This window comes from Pseudochaenichthys georgianus, chromosome 22 (genome assembly GCF_902827115.2).
Source record: "Pseudochaenichthys georgianus chromosome 22, fPseGeo1.2, whole genome shotgun sequence".
Classification (NCBI taxonomy): Eukaryota; Metazoa; Chordata; class Actinopteri; order Perciformes; family Channichthyidae; genus Pseudochaenichthys; species Pseudochaenichthys georgianus.
The window spans coordinates 19,905,425-19,926,247 of NC_047524.1; the positions used below are offsets into that span (position 1 = coordinate 19,905,425).

The 20,823-nt window shown below is 41.5% G+C and overlaps 1 protein-coding gene across 1 annotated transcript in view; it reads right to left on the bottom strand.

Annotated features, from left to right (window-relative positions):
• Positions 1 to 17,214: 17,214 nt before the first annotated feature.
• The window catches only part of LOC117467689 (collagen alpha-1(XII) chain-like), a 67,153-nt gene continuing 63,544 nt past the window's right edge, over positions 17,215 to 20,823 (bottom strand). The window contains 2 exon segments of the mRNA XM_034111503.2: positions 17,215 to 18,104; positions 19,868 to 20,044. Coding sequence (XP_033967394.1) covers positions 17,956 to 18,104; positions 19,868 to 20,044 — 326 coding nt within the window. The 3' untranslated portion in view covers positions 17,215 to 17,955.

The following is a 20,823-nucleotide window of genomic DNA, read 5'->3' on the forward strand; positions in this document are numbered from 1 at the left end:
ATTATAACAGCAGGTTCATAGCCAGATTTCATATGGTGCACATCTTAAACCACAAAGTCACGAGCACAAGGTAATGAGTCAGGATCAGTATCAGTGGGCAAGTTATGTAACAAACCCCTCGAATGGAATGACAGTGAAAACAGCCCAGAGGGAAGCTTTAAATCCATAAGCTAAGCAGAGGAAAATGCACGGTTTGCAGACAAGAAAATCACCATCACTGTTGGGAGTCTCATGTGTCTCTTGCCTGAAACTCAACTCTGCCTGAGTGGAGGAAAGATTGGATCTTTAAGTTACAGAAGTATAAAATACAGAGTCAAAATATGTAAAGAAAGGAATGGTTTAGCCCTAAACTCAAACCAACCCCCAACTACAGTATAGTTTAGCCCAAAGCTCAAGTCTTGATGGACATGCTAAGTGAAAATAGACTGTAATAAATGTTGACTGAATAATGGGAGAGCCTGAGGGGTTAAGAAACAGTAGGCAAAACGGTTTACATTTTCCTGTCACTTTGTGCCAATAAGTAAAAGAAAGACTCAATATTTACCATCATTATTCGATTGGTTCCATTTGAAGCCTTTTAATCACCAGTCCGTTGACATCTATGGCTGAAAATGAGGCCTTAATTACAAACTTAATCAGACATCAATACCTTCCATTGATGAGTGATGATAATTTGACAAATATATCCAACAGCAGTGCAAAAAGTTTAAACAGAAGGTTTGATTAACTCTGGCAAAATAGTCAAACTGCCAATAAAAATGAAAAAGGGCTCTCAACCTTAATCACTTTAAACCAGGCAGCAGTTTTGCAACAATTATGCAAAAATGTCAGCATTTTTACATTATAAATACACAAGTGCATTTACTTTTTGAATAAGCTACTTGTGGTTTTGGATCTGGTCTGTGTTTCCTCAGGGCCTGGATGTATTTTCAAAGAGTACAATTAAGAAAAGAAAAGACCTTTGTTGATCAGATGAAGATCTATTAGACCATTAAAACTGGCCCTAATTGCAGTAGTTAGACAAAATTACAGGGGAATTACACTGTGTTCTGGTATTTCTGTTCAGCTCATATTGAAACAAGAAAAGCAAAGAACATCATAATTCAGACTTGTTTGACTGGGCCAATCACAACAGTATCAGGTGACCTATTCAATTGATATCGGTGGAATTTACTGATTTACTGTTCGCTTAACCCCTCCCCAAAACAAAATTAACCAATCATAGCTCAGCAACCAAAACCAGGCACAGCAGGTCTGACTCTCCACATAGTGAATGGATAGAGTGATACTCCGCATTTAAAGAGTTTGAGGGTGTCATTTCTAACGCCTTCCAAAACCCAGATTCAACAGCAAAAGAGGGCCCTGGAAGCTATAAGAGTGTAGTAAATGTTATTGTAGTAAGCTTAGCAGCCATATTTGTTAAGTTTAGAATTACAATTTGATACATGTTTTCTTATCATAGGCTGTAATGAAGCAGACTTGCAAAGCTAGGCTCAGTCTTTTCTAGCAGACTATCTAACAGATTGAACCTTTTTCACAACGTTATTTTACAGACCTGCTGCACATATAAAAAAAAGTCAGCCCTGAGACTTTAGAATGTTTTCAATCAAGTTTTGGAGGGAATGATTGCATTACTACTAAGATTGTTTAGCAGGTAAAAGTGAGAAGCCTGCTATGAAAGATTGACATGCATAGCAACCGTAAGTAAAGGGCACAGTGCATAGCTAACGGTAAATCAGCCAACATTTTATTTCATTTTTCTGCTTTAAAGTGGACCTATCATGCTATATTTGAAACATATATTGTAGGGCCATACCTACAAAACATTTCTGTTTGTTTTTTTTTCAAAATACCAAACAGTTCACCCATTGTAGCCATACTGCTCAAACCCCTCTTTTGAAGCCCTGTTAGAGAAATGCGGATCTTGGGTCCTTAGCTTGAAAAAGAAGAGGAGGCGAAGCTAATGCCTGATCAGAATTTTACCGGAGATAAAGTTAAATTCTGCTGTGATAAAACGCCATCCTGTTTAAACCACATCAAGGATTATTTCTGAAATAGTATGAAGCTCAAATGCTTTTTCTCTTGCAGGTTTATCACAAGGTGAGTTCTTTTTTTATTTCCTGCTTTTTAAACACATGTGCTCTACAGCAGTGGTTCCCAACCTGCGCCAAAGATCGCAGGGGGGGCGCCAGGCCTCAAATGATTTGAGGCCAAATATCATATTTAGACTTTTGTTACATATAATTGTAACGCAATACATGATTGCCACTAAAAACCTTGTCTCTACATTACAATAAAATATAAAAAATAATTGATTAATTAATTAGAATACAAATTCAAGTTAGTAGCTATTATAGGCATAAAAATACAGAAATGTATAATTTTTTCTTTGATAGGAATGTTTCTTCTGCCCGTAAAGTGTCCAAACCAGGCTTTTCTGGATAAGCGCATTTTTAAAACATAGTCATTGTCCATGCCGGTTTCAGTTGGATTATTTGTCACAGTTGCTCCGATCAGATCGGTCTCCTCCATTTTGTAGATTATTTACGACTTTTGAATCCACATAAACACATCGGCAAAATCCGGCTCACTTTGAGCATGTGTTTTAAACAGTTTAATCCCTTTGTGAATTGTTTCCACTTCCGTCCTTTAATTTCTTCATACAGCAGGAATCCAAATGAATTAATCCTGAGTCCAATAACCATCAAAGTCACTCCAATAGTGCTCCTTAATTACGCTTTCATCCTCCTTTTGTTATGTTTTACATGGGGCTTTTATTGTTTTTGTGTTTAACTTGTTGTGTGCTCCTTTTACCCCTCACTACTCTATCTTTCTGTCTCTGCAGGGCTGGTGTGTCACAGGGGGGCGTGGCTGGTTACTCCTGGCTGCAGTGAGGCACACCTTTCCCCACTCACTTGATTACCTGCTCTTTAAGAGCCTGGCCCTCACCTCACTTCTCTGCCAGAGTATTTTTCATGCTGTCCCGTGGTCCGGAGTGCCTTTCTGCAGCCTGGAGTCTGTTGCAGTTGTTTAAGGAGTTCTTTTTGAGTTTTGGTCGGAAACGTTTTCCCGCAGCTTTGTTTTTGGTTTACTACGGCCAGCCAAGCTCCCTGTCGTCAGTACCTGCCTTGGATTACCTTGTTTATTAAACTTTTTGAAACTTTATTTTTTGTCAGTCTCTGCTTTGGGGTCCCAGTAGTATCTAAACGTCACAGAATACTCTGGCCAATATGGACCCCGCAGAGAATGAGAGACTCAGGGAAGCGCTTGCTGCTCAAGGGGTAATGATAGGGCAACATGACAGAGCTCTGCAGAGAGTTATGGAAGCGATTCGGGATTTAACCGCCGGTGTGACCAACATCGGAGGCCGTATGGAACAGGTCGCAGCACATCTCTCCACACTCCCACCGACTGCCGATGCTCAAGCTACAGACCCTGCTCCTCCACCTCAAGCTGATCCAGAACGACAGCCCGGCAATCCTCGTGAGCCCTTTATCCCCACACCCGTCAGGTATTCAGGAGATTTAGGGTCTTGTAGTCAGTTCTTACACCAGTGTAGTCTTGTGTTTGAGCAACAGCCTTTCACTTATTCCACTGATAGAACTAGGGTTGCTTTCATCATGAGCCTACTGAGTGATAAAGCAGCAGCATGGGCCCTTGCCATATCTAACAGCAACTCGTCTATCATTAACTGGAGTTTATTCTGTCACTCTCATTGCTTACACTCTGCTGTACCCCCCACAGTTACTAGAGCACCAGACCCCCTCAAACCCATTGATCTCACCTCTGTACCCCCTGACTATCACAGTGTCAAGGAGGTTTTCAGCAAGGACCACGCCCTATCCTTGCCGCCTCACCGGCCCTACGATTGTGCCATAGATTTGCTCCCTGGCACCCCCTTTCCGTCTAGTAAACTGTACAATATCTCTAGGCCAGAGAAGGAGGCCATGGAGAGTTACATCTCTGACTCACTCGCTGCTGGGCTTATTCGCCCCTCTTCATCGCCTATGGGCGCAGGTTTCTTTTTTGTGGACAAGATGGATAAGACCCTACGCCCTTGCATAGACTACAGAGGGCTTAATGAGATCACAGTCAAGAACAAGTACCCCCTTACACTCATAGACTCAGCCTTTGTTCCCCTTCATGAAGCCACCATCTTCACTAAGTTGGATCTTCGCAATGCGTACCACTTGGTGAGAATAAGGGAGGGGGATGAGTGGAAGACTGCATTCAATACTCCCAGGGGACATTTTGAGTATTTAGTAATGCCTTTTGGGTTAACGAACGCACCTGGGGTTTTTCAAGCTATGATTAATGATGTATTGCGTGACATGTTAAACAGGTTTGTTTTTGTGTACCTTGATGACATCCTTATCTTCTCTCGCACTCTTCAGGAGCATGTCCAGCATGCTAGGCTGGTACTGCAGAGACTTCTTGAGAACAGACTGTACGTTAAGGCTGAGAAGTGCGAGTTTCATGCCTCTTCTGTGAGTTTCCTGGGTTTTATCGTCGACAAGGGACAATTAAGGACTGACCCCGCCAAGGTCCAAGCAGTGACCGAGTGGCCCACTCCCTCTAACAGGAAGCAGTTGCAAAGGTTTCTGGGCTTTGCCAACTTTTATAGAAGGTTTATTCGGGACTATAGTAGGGTAGCAGTGCCTCTGACTAAACTCACCTCTGTCAAGTTGCCTTTTGAGTGGTCTCCTACAGCTGAGGCAGCTTTTGTAAAACTGAAATGTCTGTTTGCCACTCCTCCTGTGCTCTCTCATTCTGATCCAGGGGTCCAGTTTGTGGTGGAGGTGGATGCCTCTGATTCTGGAGTGGGGGCAGTTTTATCCCAGCGTTCCCCCGCAGACCAGAAGCTCCACCCTTGTGCGTTCTTCTCTCGTCGGCTGACCCCTGCTGAGAGGAATTACGACGTCGGTAATCGGGAGTTGCTGGCAGTGGTTCTGGCCCTTCAAGAATGGAGGCACTGGCTGGAGGGAACCAACCATCCTTTTATAGTATGGACGGACCATAAGAATTTGTCTTACCTTCGCTCTGCACGCAGGCTCAACTCACGCCAGGCTCGGTGGGCTCTCTTCCTGGGACGGTTCAACTTCACCTTGACCTACCGGCCTGGCTCCAGGAATGTGAAGGCCGACGCCTTGTCCCGGCAGTTCGCTTCCCCAGTGGAGGACTCAAGGGATGCAACCATTCTGCCATCTTCCTGTGTCGTGGGAGCAGCTAGATGGGAGATTGAAAGGGTGGTCCAGGAGGCCCAGGAGGACCATCCAGCGGCTCAGGATTGTCCACCAGACCGGCTGTTCGTTTCCCCCGATGTTAGATCTCCAGTGCTCCAGTGGGGACACACGTCCAAAGTTGCCTGCCATGCAAGTTTTCATCGGACCCTGGCTCTAATTCGACAATGCTTCTGGTGGCCCACTATGTCCGCAGACACGAAGGAGTATGTCTCAGCTTGTTCCGTCTGTGCCCGCAGCAAGGCCTCACATCAGGCCCCCGCTGGCCTTCTTCGCCCACTTCCCATTCCCCACCGGCCCTGGTCCCACATTGCGGTGGATTTTGTGACTGGTCTCCCACCATCAGACGGGAACGACACTATTCTGACCATCGTTGACCGTTTCTCTAAGGCTGTGCACTTTGTCCCCCTGCCTAAACTACCTTCTGCCCTCGAGACTGCCACTCTTCTCACCCAGCATGTTTTTAGGCTGCATGGTATCCCTCAGGATATTGTTTCAGACAGGGGTCCGCAGTTTTCCTCCCAAGTTTGGAAGGCCTTTTGTCGGGCATTGGGGGCGTCGGCCAGTTTGTCCTCTGGGTACCATCCCCAAACCAATGGCCAGACGGAGCGGGCAAATCAGGACCTGGGAACGGCTCTTCGTTGTGTTGCCTCTCGAAACCCAGCCTCATGGTCTCTTCATCTGCCATGGGTTGAGTACGCCCACAACTCCCTGGTGTGCTCTGCCAAAGGTATGTCACCCTTTATGGCTTCCAACGGCTTCCAACCTCCCCTTTTCCCAGTTCAAGAGAGAGAGGTGGCAGTTCCCTCAGTACAGGGGCATCTTCGGCGAGCCCGCAGAGTCTGGCGTGAAGCCCGGGCAGCTCTTACCCGCACCTCCGCCCGGAACCAGAGGATGGGGGATTGTCATCGACGTCCAGCTCCGGATTACCAACCGGGCCAGAAGGTTTGGCTTTCCTCCCGTGACATCCCTCTTCAAACGGATTCTCGGAAACTCACTCCCAGGTACATTGGACCTTATGAGATAGAACGGGTCATCAATCCTAGTGTGGTTAGGCTTAAGTTGCCTCTTGCCTTGAAGGTGCACCCCACTTTTCATGTGTCACTCCTTAAGAGAGTTTCCTGCAGCCCTCTTTGCCCTCCAACCAAACCCCCTCCACCCCCCCCGGCTCATCGACAACCACCCGGCCTTCACTGTACGGAGGTTGCTGAAGGTTCGAAGGTGGGGCCGTGGATACCAGTATTTAGTGGATTGGGTGGGGTATGGGCCAGAGGAGCGACAATGGGTTTCTCGCTCGCTGATTTTGGACCCAAAACTCTTGAGAGACTTTTATGTCCGTTTCCCGGATAGTCCTGGTAGGCCGCCAGGAGGCGTCCTTTGAGGGGGGGGTACTGTTATGTTTTGCATGGGGCTTTTCTTGTTTTTGTGTTTAACTTGTTGTGTGCTCCTTTTACCCCTCACTACTCTGTCTTTCTGTCTCTGCAGGGCTGGTGTGTGACAGGGGGGCGTGGGTGGTTACTCCTGGCTGCAGATGAGGCACACCTTTCCCCACTCACTTGATTACCTGCTCTTTAAGAGCCTGGCCCTCACCTCACTTCTCTGCCAGAGTATTGTTCATGCTGTCCCGCGGTCCGGAGTGCCTTTCTGCAGCCTGGAGTCTGTTGCAGTTGTTTAAGGAGTTCTTTTTGAGTTTTGGTCGGAAATGTTTTCCCGCAGCTTTGTTTTGGATTACTACGGCCAGCCAAGCTCCCTGTCGTCAGTACCTGCCTTGGATTACCTTGTTTATTAAACTTTTTGAAACTTTATTTTTTGTCAGTCTCTGCTTTGGGGTCCCAGTAGTATCTAAACGTCACACCTTTAACACAATACTTCACATTCATCCAGTTTGTGACAGTAGTTGTAGCTTTTTTGATACTTTTAACCTTTAATTACCGCTGCGCAACTTCCAACAGGAGTCATTTGGGGGAGCTCTTGGGCAAAAAGGTTGGGAACCCCTGCTCTCCAGTACAGGTTAGCTCTGAGTGTTAGCGAGGCTTGCTAATGTAAACAAAAACGAGATTACGTCCAAAACACGTCGGACATTGTTTCTGATAGCAACTTTCTGTGGGTCCGCTGCCGATTTGACGTCAGTTCGGATGGAATCTGTATCCGCTCGTTGTACACCCGTTTTTTTAAAAGATTTGGGTACGGAGGAAAAGAGAGAGGGTTGTATTTTCTGATGCTGCGTGAGTTCCCCGATGCACCGGGGACACATATGTATGTATAAAAGACATCACAAAGTGCATTTTGCATGATAGGTCCCCTTTAAATGAGAATGATTGTTTTTTACTGTACTCGATATGCGAAACATTGTAATGCAGGACTCAAAGCAGGATCAACTGCTGCCATTACTCATTATTTAGTGAAGACAAATGCTTCTTTGGGCAACATAGGGGGTGGAAAGAGGAAGACTACGTCGCCTCCAGTTGTCATCCGGTTCCCTGTAACAGCAGCAGTGAGAAGCAGACACTGATGATCTGTGAAATCCATCACTGATAGGAACAGGATTATAAAGTCTCCACTATCATCCACTAGGAATGTCCCTCCCACACAGTTGAGGACCATCAGGCTTTACAGCACCACCATCAACGAGCCCCCCCCAACCCCACTAGTCTGGAGGAAGAAATGACTCAAACCCCCCTGTGGTGGAGTTCAAAAGAGAAAACAATAAAGCAACATGAGGATTCATGTTATAATTGAATGTGTTCTATTGATGATAATGAGACGCGGATACACATCTTCCAAATGCATTTGTATCATTTGTATCACAAGCTGCTGTAGCCACATTTCCTCATAGTGACAATTTTAAAGACCATGATGGAAACACCACGTCAACGCACCGAGTCATGATGTACTATATGTTCTGTAACCTTAAACTAACATGCTCCAACGAGAGGTTCGACAATGACTTCAGTGTGACGCCGTAAAATGCCTCCAAATGACCAGCGAGGGACACATGGAACGGCTAAGCGCCTGTACTTCTATTCCACTGGCTGCTCACTACATAACTGCAGCAGTAAGGATGGAATTAGACCTGTTTTCTCAGCCTTATAGAAACAACATGAAGCCTTGATTCAAGTTTTCTGGTGTCATTTTTGTAGAAAGGAACTGCTGCCAGTTCCTTCTGAGAATCAAAACAAACAAGTTCTCCAATCTATCATGGTGTCAAGGCTCCCTTTTCCTGAGTCAGTTGAAATTAGTCAATTACATTTGTCTCAGCTTCTGTTTGAGAAAGAATCCCAAAAAATTGAATAGTTAAACAATGAGAACGTTTTGCCAATGAGCACACCAAACGGGAATGAACTATTTGAACAGTTACAGAAATGTATAAACACAAATATCCCCGTGGTCAAACTTGGTAGAGTAACACATTGCAACAATTAGAATATTGACGGTAAATTGGTCTATCTAACATTTACGTCCTAAATCATATGACTATGAAATAATGTATGAATAGTTCATGAGCTACACGTTTTTCTAATCTTTAGAGACTCGGCTGAAGTTTCCTCCTGGCAACACACGCTTCTTTAGGTCTCCCAAAGGAGGAATCCTAGTTTTGGTGACCTTGTGACCTTACCTTTAACACCAACCATCCATTCATCTCTTTTATGATGCTTATCTTGGGTCTGGGTCAAGTAGGCATTAGGCTAAGCATAGTAGCTTTTCCATCCTCCAACTCTCCCTGGAGAATCCCAAAACCTACTCTCAAGAGAAATCAACTCTTGGGTGTTTAATGACCCCATGGCCTTTCTTCTGGTAAACCTAAGCCTTTTTGTCTCATTACTAATAAGCTTTATAAACAGATCAGTAGTAAAAGAGATTTCATGGACAAATACCAGATCTGACAGTGGGTTATCTGTATTTCCAAAGTAAAGTTTGAAAGTCTGTTGTTGACCTTGAGAAGTAGTCATTTTATGAGAAGGACCACATACTAGCTTTTTTTTCTTTTTAGCCTTTCACCACATTTCAAGGAAAATCTACTTCATATGTAAATGTAGACAATCTGTTGTATGTGTTAAAACCAATTTAACAAAGTAGGTGTAACAGAAAATTCTTATATAATCATGACAAGTACAATAATGCTGACATTATAAGTGGTTCATGAATCAATAAGTGTTGTGCTTTTCATCTGTTTTGGATCAGTAAAAGTAAGTAAACCCAGAGTATGTTGCGGTCATATTTAAATGTGGGAATCCTGCTATAATTGAATATGGTTTTTGTAATTACTCTATAACTCTAAAATACGACTTTGTTGTAAACATCGGAACAACGCTCTTCTTTTTAAAGGAGCTTTAATTATCTTTAAATCTCAACAATAGTGAATCATTTATACCAATTTCCTGTCTGCTTAAAAAAGGAAAACACAACTGGTGGTGAAACATAAAAAAGAAATGTAATTATTTTGGTCTTTCCCAGAACAGTAGGCCCTTTTTGCTTTTCTCCTCGACATTCTCAGACACCTCTGGGATCTGAGTCACGGAGAATCGTCCTCAGTTCGGGGTTCACAGGTCATCATGGCGGCTGCTCTGCCAGCTGCTGCGGCCTGGAGGGGAAACTGAATTTTCTCAAAGTTGCTGTGCAAGGAAGCAGTGACGCAGCATTATGTTGACCCTAGCAAACGATTTTCCTCACTTTCCTCAGGGGAGCCCAGGCACTCTTTCACCCACAGAAACATCTGAATGAACACAGGGTGTGTAGTCCTAAAATGTTCAACTCTTTTCCAGTTATTCTGATAGCTTTATGTATGCCTGGGTCTCGACCGAGTCAGCTATCATTCATCGATAATATTCCATGACTGATTTTGATCGGTGGTTTCCAAACTTTATGGAGGGGACCTCCCAAGTGATCCCAGGATACATCTGAGGGGTCAGATGTGATTAAAAGGATAATGGAAAATGTCTGGTACAGAAAGTCGTTTATTATTTCAAACTTCTAGATAGAGGTCCTTGAAAAAAAAGTGAGTGAAATACTGGATATTATCAGCTCTCAAGGCCTCTGAAAATGCTTAAAGAAATATTTTCACTTGTATATCTGTCTGTCAAATATGAAGATATACCTAGGGGACAGTTGGCCTAGCATATCAAAGAGAGGTGGAACAGCTAACCTGGCTCTGTCCAATTGTACTTTTTCCTACCAACACCTTTAAGTTTATTTTTTCATAAGCAACACACTGTCACTACAAGACACAAGTAAGTGACTGCTTCATGCCGACAGATATATACTCGTTCTTCCCCCATGTAACCAAAACGGGGTTTTTTTGCATGTAGATTTTGTACAAATTACAAAATAAGATGTCGAGCTTTGAGGCCCGGTCACAGCAGGATTTTAAATGTGCAGTAGATTCTTTGATCAATGGATTGAATTGACATTTCTGTGATCATAGGATCCGCTCAATGAGGCAATTGTTCTGCACATAGCTGAACTCTGTGCAGAACATAAATTCATATAACTTAATCAAAACAAGATGACACAGATGACATCTTTTATGTCACACTTCATTCTTGACTGATGCTAGATCACTCGACGCTGGGATATTTGATATCTTTAGTGAGAACTAGAAGCACTGTGCTGACATGAGAAACTTTGAGAAATTTTTTTTTACTGCATCCTTGCTTGGCTTGTAATACTGCAAAACCTCACTGGGCAGAAAGCACTGGAAAATAAGGCTGAAATAAGTGAGCTCTAATAGAAGCAGATGGACCCTGTCAGAAGTTGGGATAGCTTACGATAAAATATTTCACATCTGCCTGGAAGCATTCAAAAAGCCCCCAAAAGAAAGAACAAACATGTTAACTGGGTAACACTTCGAGGAAAATGGTGTTGGAGAATGTCAAATGAGTCACATCGTTGGCACCTACACTATTGAATGAATTGAGGACGTAAAGCTGAAATTCACATTACAATGTGGCTGCCTCCAACATTCAACCACTATCTTATGTTCACAACGATCCCCTGGATGAGTTTCACCTCATTAGCCTTCCAGTCACAACAACAAGACATCTGAGACCACCCTGATCTCCCAATAAACACACCATCAAAGCTCACCCTGTGAAAAGGTCAGACATTTCACAAACATCAGTGCAAGCTTTAGTGAGATAGGCAGAGGAATCAAAACACATACTGGCCTTCAACCGGTGATCTCCACAGCTGTGCTCTCCATGCGCTGCTTCCTGCAACAAAGGGCAGAGCTCTGAATTGTGTGGAGGGCTTTCAGGCTTGCCTGCCTTCAAAATTGGAGAACAGTTAACTTCAAAAATATTATTATTAAGATGTTTATTAAATCGAGGCATGTTTTAAATAATAGTCATTCAATAACTTTACATTCTGTAACTAGAAGGACACTTAGAGGGCTTTGAAGCTGGTCCACAGGTGAATGCCCTACCTTGCAATCTTAAAGGGGCACTATTATGCTAATTTTGATGTTCATATGTGTATGTTGTGCCTCTACTGTGACATGTTTACATGCTTTAATGTTCATACATGTCTTTACTTTTCTCATACTGCCTGTGCTGCAGCACCTCTTTTCACCCTCTGTCTAAAACCAGAGTCCAGTCTACTCTGACTGGTTGACCAATCACTTAGCTAATCGTGTACAATGCGTTGGAGCGCTAGCCAATAGAAGCCTGAGTGGTACATACATAGTGATGTCACTATGTTACTGAAGTCAACAAAGGAGTCCAATTGAGGCGTTTCAGGCAGGGGGGAGTATGTTGGAGAGAAAATTCCCCTGAGGAACTTTGGGAATTTAACCTTTGCAGACTATTTACATGCAAACATATATAACACGCTACAGGAAAGGGAAAACCGAAAAGCCCAAACAGTGCCTTTAACTAAGGAGAATAGTCATGTGGAACTACTTGAGCAGGTCTCCCTTGAGAAAGAGATCAATGATCTCAATGGGAGTTATCTGTATAAATAAAGGTTTGAAATGAAATGAAATGAAATGTGCGCTCCATGATTCGGATCTGCTCCAAAATGTAAAGTGCTCTTCCGTAGCCCACGTTAGGCCTTTCTTCGATGTTTCATGACAATCTGGCCAGTCATTTATCCTTAATCCTGCCAACAAACAAACAAACAAACCCAACCGCAACCTTAACTCCTTGGAGGTGGTAACTATGTCTTTAGTATTTCCGATTGTTAGGGACTTAGTTCTGGCGATGCTTTTCATTTTAACTCATTGATTTCAGCCTCAATGTTTATCCTTAACTTTCCTAGAGCTGTATGAAGTTACTGCTAATGCAAACACAACCGCCTCTGCTGCTGCTGCTGCTGCTGCTGCTGCTGCTGCTGCTGCTGCTGCTGCTGCTGCTGCTGCTGCTGCTGCTGCTGCTGCTGCTGCTGCACATCAAAGCAACAAACACAGGGTGGCTTATTTTGTCAAGCAGCCACAGGAAACACAATGTATCTGTCCCAGAGGTTATTGCTAACACTGTTAGTTCTTAAAAATGCGTTTACAAAACGAGACAAAATTCATCAGCAGGTAATTTAAAGTTTTACATGAATGCAGCAAGAACAAGGAACAATGAGTTGTTAGATGAAGAGTTACAGACAGGTAAACTTACACCGCCCTGTTGTGCAAAAAACACTTGTGACATGTGCAGCTTAAATCTGACAGTGGTTTGAATTATTTTGGACAGACATTTTTATAAAAACAACATGTTTGGTTTGGCTGCACAGTAAACAGAAAACAGGAGTTGCTCTTTTGACGTATTTCTAACAAAGCTGTTGCTCATAGAGTTTCCTTTAGTCCGACACTGCACATACTTTTATAACAAAAAAGGCTAAAACACATTGAAAGCATTATACATCCAGACTGATCAATTATGGGCTTCTAATTTCGAACACAGTGTTTTCTTTTGATAGCTTTATGTCTCTCATATTAGTGATTTAAGTTATACGACACTACAGGCAGCTGTAACAGGGACCTTTGGAAGGCTAAAGTGTGATATTTAGAAAACACATCTGTAGTTTTATTCCCATCTAGAGGACATGTTGTTGACAGGTAGACGTGGCAAATCAGGACAAAGATTTTTTTAAGAGGAATAATTCACAATCAAAGCTCAGTTTTTACAAGGAGAAATGTTGGCTCTCCTTTTCCCGTATTCAAAGGGAGCTGCTCCACTATTTCTCTTGGCTTCTCAGTCAGTGGAAACCTACTTACTGTCTGACTGCTGACTGAATATTTGCCGTCTGAAGAGTCAACCCCCCTTTAAGTTCAAAAGGACTACTCCATTCCTTCCTAAGGTTTTGGTTGGCAGGAATCAAAGCCACTCTGTTCTAATGGGTGGCTGCTTCAGGCGAAGAAATCCATAGACATTTGTGTCTGGTTTCCTTTGTGCAGCGAGCTCCTCTCCAGACCACATGAAAGCCGAGCAGAGATTATAATCAGTATGTTATGACGGCACTGTTTTCAGTACTGTCGTAACACATTGTAAATTGGTTTTGTTGAGTTTTTAATAGGATTTCACAAATGTATCCAGGGTAATAAATTATTCCACGACATCTAAATGAGTGTTGCCAAGTTTTAATGTTGCTTCAGAGGCGTGTCCATTCTGCTCAAAGTAAAATAAAGACTTTTTGTTTTAAATAAAACAAAATCAAAACTGAATTTTGGCTTGTATGAAAGTCTGTTCAAGAGAAAAGCTTTATTTTTTCATCAAAAACCCATACTGGTCAACCTCTCCTGTTGTGGTTTGAATCTTCAGCTGAAAAATAGTGACACAAGATATGTAATATGTTGTATTACATGTGATGGAGCCAATGGTTCCCTAAGGGTCTTTGTCTCGCCATGAGTTCGATCAGAAGATTGATACCATTCTCTGTAGCCTATGCTAAATATGAAGCTACAGCCAGTTAGCTTAGCTTTACATGATGAAAGGAAACGGGAAAAAGAAACCTCAAAAGCAAAACACAAAGTAGATGTTTCATATTCCAATTTTTGTACGGAATATACATAATGAGTCTTAGTGATGGCTAAATGATGCATGATTACATTTGAGCACATCAGAGTCTTGCTTTGCCTTGAGTCCATTTCCTGATGGTGCTCTCCTTCTCCATAGGATCTGCAGTGTAATGATTAATGTTCTGTTGAGTGGGTTACATTATGAGCAGAGCTACAACAGGTTTTCAAGGCAAACAGGAAACCTTTCCATGTGTGTCGATGTTCCACGGCATGTGATCTCCATTATTTAGCTGTTATCCCACCAATTCTCATGCTGGTGCTTTCATAGCATTGCTAAAATTCCTTGTAAAACTCTACTTTTCAATCAGTTATGATTGATTTCAATGCGTGGCTAATTCATCTCGTCTGCTGCCCATTGCCATGCCCATGCATGGTTCCATTCTGTTATGGCACAGAATTGTTATAAAACGCCATGCAAACATTTAGGCTGCTTGATGAATGTCATGAAGGGTATCGTAAATTCTTTAACAAAGTTTCTAGAAAAATGTCTTGCAGGGTTCTTAAAACTTTTACTCAGTAACGCAGCTCCAAAGTAAATCAAATCAGTATGAATTGGCGTTGTGAGGTTTGCTTTCTTTGAACCTCAAGCTGTGGTGACGTAGTTACGCAAAACCTTCTACAGGTATTTTAAAGTTATATCATCCAGCCCAGATTTACATTTTTTCCTCAGCAATCCGTTATAGAATAGGTTTTCCAAACTTGAATTGCCTTTTAATTGATTATAAGCAACATCAAAATAAAGTTTTAAAGTGTAATTAGCTATATTTTGGTACCACTTTACAATAAGACTACCCTTATAAAGGCTTTACGAATAGTTTGTAATTCATCTATTAATTAGGTTGTGAACACGTTATAAATCATTAATAAGCTTTTATAAGACATGAGATAAACAGGGCAACTGTGACCGGTTGCTTGCCAAATAGTGAGCCCACATGTATCTGTACTGCTAAGCCTTATATTGGCTACCTAGCTTACTTCATCTTCTTCATCAGCCAGCATCCTTGGTATCTGTTGTTCACTGAGTTGATTCTCGCGAAGAAGCCAATATAAGGCTTAGTCATCTTGCCAAATAGTGAGCCTGTGTTGATGTATGAAAACTATGTTAGAACTGGTTTATAAATGGTTCTTAACGATTAATAAAGTGTTTACAACCTAATTCATAACCTAATTATAAACCCTTTATGAATGCTTTATAAGGGTAGTCTTATTGTAACGTTTTACACCAACATAAATCAACTATGTGTCATTCAAGTGCTTGTAGTGATGAGTCCATAGGGAATTAACACCTCAGCAGCTCCTTGCATTAAAGCATATTTAAGATGGTTGTTGTTTTAAGGTCCAGAACTGTTCTTTCTTGATTCAGGGTTAACGAGTTGTTTCCGGAAGATGATTTCATCTGAAATAAGTCTGATAAACCAACTGTATGATAACCACCTATCACCAAACAGCAGGTGGACACAGTTAGCAAACGTTATCTGAATATAGTTGAGCATTTAGCAAAGTAAATGGTAATGTTGCCCTGTTTGCTGGATTTTTGAATACTGTACCCCTGAGTGGCCAGAAAATCAATAAATGCAGATTTAAGTTAGATATAAGCTACACAAAGCCACATATAGTTTGACTCACTGCTTTGGAAGAGACACTTTGTCTAGTGTTTGCGGGGGGGGGGGGGCAACCGGAGATAAAACAGATTAGTTAAAAACTGTAACAACCGCGGACTCTGACACAGCCCACTTCAATCTTTTGCCACAAAGTGAACACAGATGAACGCTGGATGGATTGTCAACAAACTTAAAGAAATCAGCAGACAGAAAACAGACGTGGTTGCGGTGAGGATGGTATCAGGCATCACTGAAGACTTTTTTAATGTTGGTCGAGCTAGAAAAAAGGTGACTCAAAGGCTACATTACCGTATTGGACAGAAAGTGACGTAGAATGACATTGAAACCAAAATAGAGCCTGATGTTGTGAAAAAACATGAAAGGCGTATCACTTATAACAGGTGTGCACATTCTTCAACAAGGCCTGCATGTCTATACCAAAGCTAGGTTTTTTATTATTATTCTGTTCTCCCATGTACGACAATGCACTTCAAAGGAGGAATTTAAATGGCAGGCTGTCTACTTGTGTCCTCCTGTAAGCCATTTTCTGTGTGAAAAGCTTTAGCAGACTTTGCCTCTACTTGATGACTAACATGTGGCAGCTGTTCCCTCATACTGTACTTAACCTGCACAATTTTCCAACTCTCATGAAATATAAACTTCTATAAAATCTATTTGAGGTGCTTCGTAAATTGCTTTTGCACTAAAGTAAGTAAGAGTAACCATTGTAATGGTTTCCATAGAGGATTTCTCCCATGTCTTCTTGGTGGTAAACTCGACCTTGACGCATCACTCCTCAGTCCTTATCTCTGGCATTTGTGCAAAGACTCCTTTGTGAACATACTTCCCCTTCATCAGTATAAACAGACATGGCGTGAGTTATTCCTTACCTCATTCATACATCTTTTATTTAACCATTAAATATAATTAAAGGGTGGAAAGCTGTAAGATTTTCCAGCTGGTATCTGCCAAATCTAATTTCCATTGAAGTCGATCCATTATCATAACAAACTGATAGGACAAAACCCAAATGAGTGCATGTAAAAGGAGCAGCTAATACAGTATGTTGGCAATTATTTTGTTTTTAAATGTTCTCCTTTCTTTTCTTTTTTCCCTGACGTGAACTGACATTCTGGACAAAATATTTTTGTCAAAAGAAATAAAGGTCCACACTTCCAAAAGGATTTTCCAGGGTCCTGATGTTGGGAATAAACAGTGTTGTCCTCTTGGTTCAAATAAAATCTATTTGGTCTGGAAACATTAGGTATAAAGAGAAATATGGTGGCATGTGAGGTGCTGAAGTACAGGAACTGTGAGAAGTTAAACAGCAAGAGACATAAATGAATGGGAATCTGAAACAAATTGTACATTTTCAGTAGTTTTATTGAAAAATGCCTCTTCTGTTTCAGAAATAAATAAGAAAATAAGGCTGTGTGGAATTCATAAAAATGTGCAGTTAAAACATGTGAAAAGCAATTCTATGTCCATAGTCTTGCAACCAAATCCAAACTGCATAGATAGAAAACAACAACTATATTCTGACTAAGAAATCCTCAGTAAATATACAACACATACATGCAATTCCACCTTTGGTAACAAAATAAAATAGTTTGGTTTGTACGTCAGATTATCATTTGGTTTAAAGGCTTTAGAAAACATTACAATAAACAAATCTTTGGGGATCCGATTTGATTGTCCTTTTTTTTGACCATCAGAGGATCTGAAACAGCTTTACATGAAATTTGACAAAAAAATAAGAAGGATAATCCGGATGTGTTGAAAAACATACAGACTGTCATTATTACGACATATTTTCTGCTTGTTTTCACATGATTAGTGCATTAAACATTGTAGTCCGATAAACACTTGCAGTTATATTACAAGCAGACACTTACAGTAAGGGGAACACTTAGCAAGCACACAGGTTTGTAAATAACGAACATTTAGGTTGTATTTTTCTTGCTTAATTTTCTCATGTCAAAAAAATATAAGTTCAATATAGCCAAGGGTATCAAACCCATATAAGTACTAGTTTTGTTCAGGAAAATCCCGTCATCCTCACATACCATCATAGTTATTTAATATTACACTTTCTGAGAGCTCCTTATAGCAGCTATGATGCTACTGTTTCTGTTTTGTCTTGTTGTAGTGATCTCTTTCCGCGTTGGTTTCGTGAGTAACCGGGTGATTGTATTGCCTCAAACTCTGCAGCTGGCTCCACAGGTAAAGACTCTACCACAGGTTCGGGCTGGAAGTTGTTGGCTAGAAAAATATTCGGGATGGCCAATATAAAAATGTTTCCTTTGACAACTTTTCACATGCACAATTTAAATTATATTGCACTTGGGAATTCCAAAACAAAAAAACCTTGTGTTAAACTAATGTTTCCTAAAGCATCATAAAAGCTACAAAATAAAAAGAAAAATGTTTGGTAATGACATTTACAATAAAATCCATCAAGCTATTGGATTATAAGACGTAGTAAAATAACCAGCTCATACTACAATGAACACATCAAAATGACAAGGAAGGCACCATTTAGCGCTGATTTGTCCGACAAAGAAACATGATGATTAAATATTACAATTGGAACATGCTTTAGTCTGGACCAGAGCTGTCTACGTTACTTAAGGTGTCATAAATAGAGGTTATGGTTATGCTGGTGGTCAGTAAGCAGAGGGTTATGAGGCACAAGCTCAATACAGATGTTAACTTGATTTTTAATGAAAATGTCCTGGTTCATACAATCATTTACAAGGCACACAAATTAGTTTTATTTACATATATCACCTCTACATTATTGCTTTCAGTTATGAGATCCTCTTTGTTAGTAGTTGTTTTGGGTGGTATTTGTACATGCTCCTTCCTTCGTAGGAATGCTCAGTCTTTGGTTTTGTTCCCCAACGGTTTGTGGTTCAAGATGCAAACAAGCCAGCAGGTTGCCATCACTGTAGCTTGTAGCTGAAATATGATGTTAGTGCCAGTCCGCTCCGTTCTGTGTTTTTTGGCTTTCGTAATTTGTTAAATGTTCAAAAATTATGTCCATGGTGATTATCCTTTACACGCCCCATAGCAAATGTGCAAACATCTCAGAAACCGGACATCAAAGTGTAAGCGGCAAAGGTGACAGAGCGTTTACTATGCCGCACCTGCAAATAGTTCAAAGAGGGTGTGAGTATGTTTTCTCTGTGGAACAAAGTCATTAGCATTTGATCTAATGTAAGTAATCATACACTATTAGCTAGAATGCTTTGCATGCCAGTTTTAAAACTTACCATCAAATGTATGAAGGTATTGTAGTATAGTGGCTTCAAACTGACCATTCACAAAACCTCTCCCCCAATGTAAATGTGTAAGAAATACAATTAACTGTGTGTTAGGTTTCTAAATATAAGCAGCAAACATTGGCTGCTTAGCTAACTAGCTAACTGACTTCAGTGGCAGTGAAGTAACTGAGTGTTACCCCAAAGATCCCCAGGGTTTTATTTCAAATCCAGTCAGCTTAAAACATGAAAATGTCAGCCAGAGAAATTGTTTCCAATCAACTACTGGAGATAACGTTAGCTTTTTAAGCTAGTTAGCAAGCTAGCTACATCTTGATTGAATCTGCTCGCTTCAGTTTTCATTACATTAAAACAAAATTGATGGTCTCTGACTAGAAAAGCCAAGCCTTCTTTAGTCCGCCTCTATCTGAAGTCAAGGATCTATTGTTCCAAAAATGATTACAAACTGTTATGGCAAATTTGCCAGTGTTATCTTCTTAAACGACTCTGTTTCATGTGAAAACAAAAACTCTAGCAACAGTTTGCAGGGTGGGGCTCTGCGAAAGGTCAGTTGAACTTTTTATGAATATAGGTTATAAGCTCTTTCTGTTCAAACCTTAATAGTCCTACACTTACATTGATATCTCCATACATTATCAAAGAAAGAAGTAGTGCATTGAGTTGCAAATGTAATTAGTCTGCATACACTTAGTCTATTATATGATATAGTACCATGCAGGACCTAGACAGTGTTTAGTGTACCTTGGTATCCTTGTCCATGTCCATTGTAGGGTATGCCAACACACTGAGAGGAATCGCAATATCCATTGGGTCCTGGTGGTCCCCTCACCCCTGAAGTACCCTGGCGACCTGGAGGGCCACGAGGCCCTGAAGAGCCAGAAGCACCTGTGGGTCCCGTTCTTGACTCTCCTTGTGGCCCTGTAGGGGTGTGACAGAAGTTGAGTGGGACCAGTTTAAAAAGTCTCTGGAGCTCAGCCCAAAGATCCACTGACATGAACCATAAATCCTCAGTGGAAATGGTAGGGGGTTAACACAGGGCTGCAGCAAAGTAATTTGACATTTTCAATGGCTCAATCACCAAGAAAAATATATTTGGGGCTGTGTGGAGTTACCCCCCCGGCCCCGTCTGTCTAGACGGTAAAAACTCATAGTGGAATTTTCCCCCTCTCTCTTTTCCTCTTCCTTAAGTGAGCCCATGTGTTGTCAATGAAGCCACCAAAGACAGCTCATTGTATAACAATCAGATTCTTCCACACAGACACTTATACAGTACACACACACACACACATACACACACACACACACACACACACACACACACACACACGCACACACACACACGCACACACACACTCACACATACAAAAGTGAGTCATCACTGTTGACTTCCTCTGTTGTCTCTCAGTTCATTCATAGAAACAGACACATCAGTGTTTGGCGATGTGGGGTCGACATCAATAGAAGGTTGCTCTTTTCTCACAACAGTTTCCCAAGGGAAAGAAACTCTCTTTTCTTTAAGAGAACACATATTGGATATCAATTGTAACAGTAGAAAGCTAAGGCCTATTTCAAACTGACAAATCAGCTGTTTCCATTTTTTAACAATTGTTTGTAAAACTGCATCATGATCTTGACAGAGGCTTGTCTAAACTCAAGAAACAAAAAAGATCTCCTTAATTATGTACGAAATACCTTCC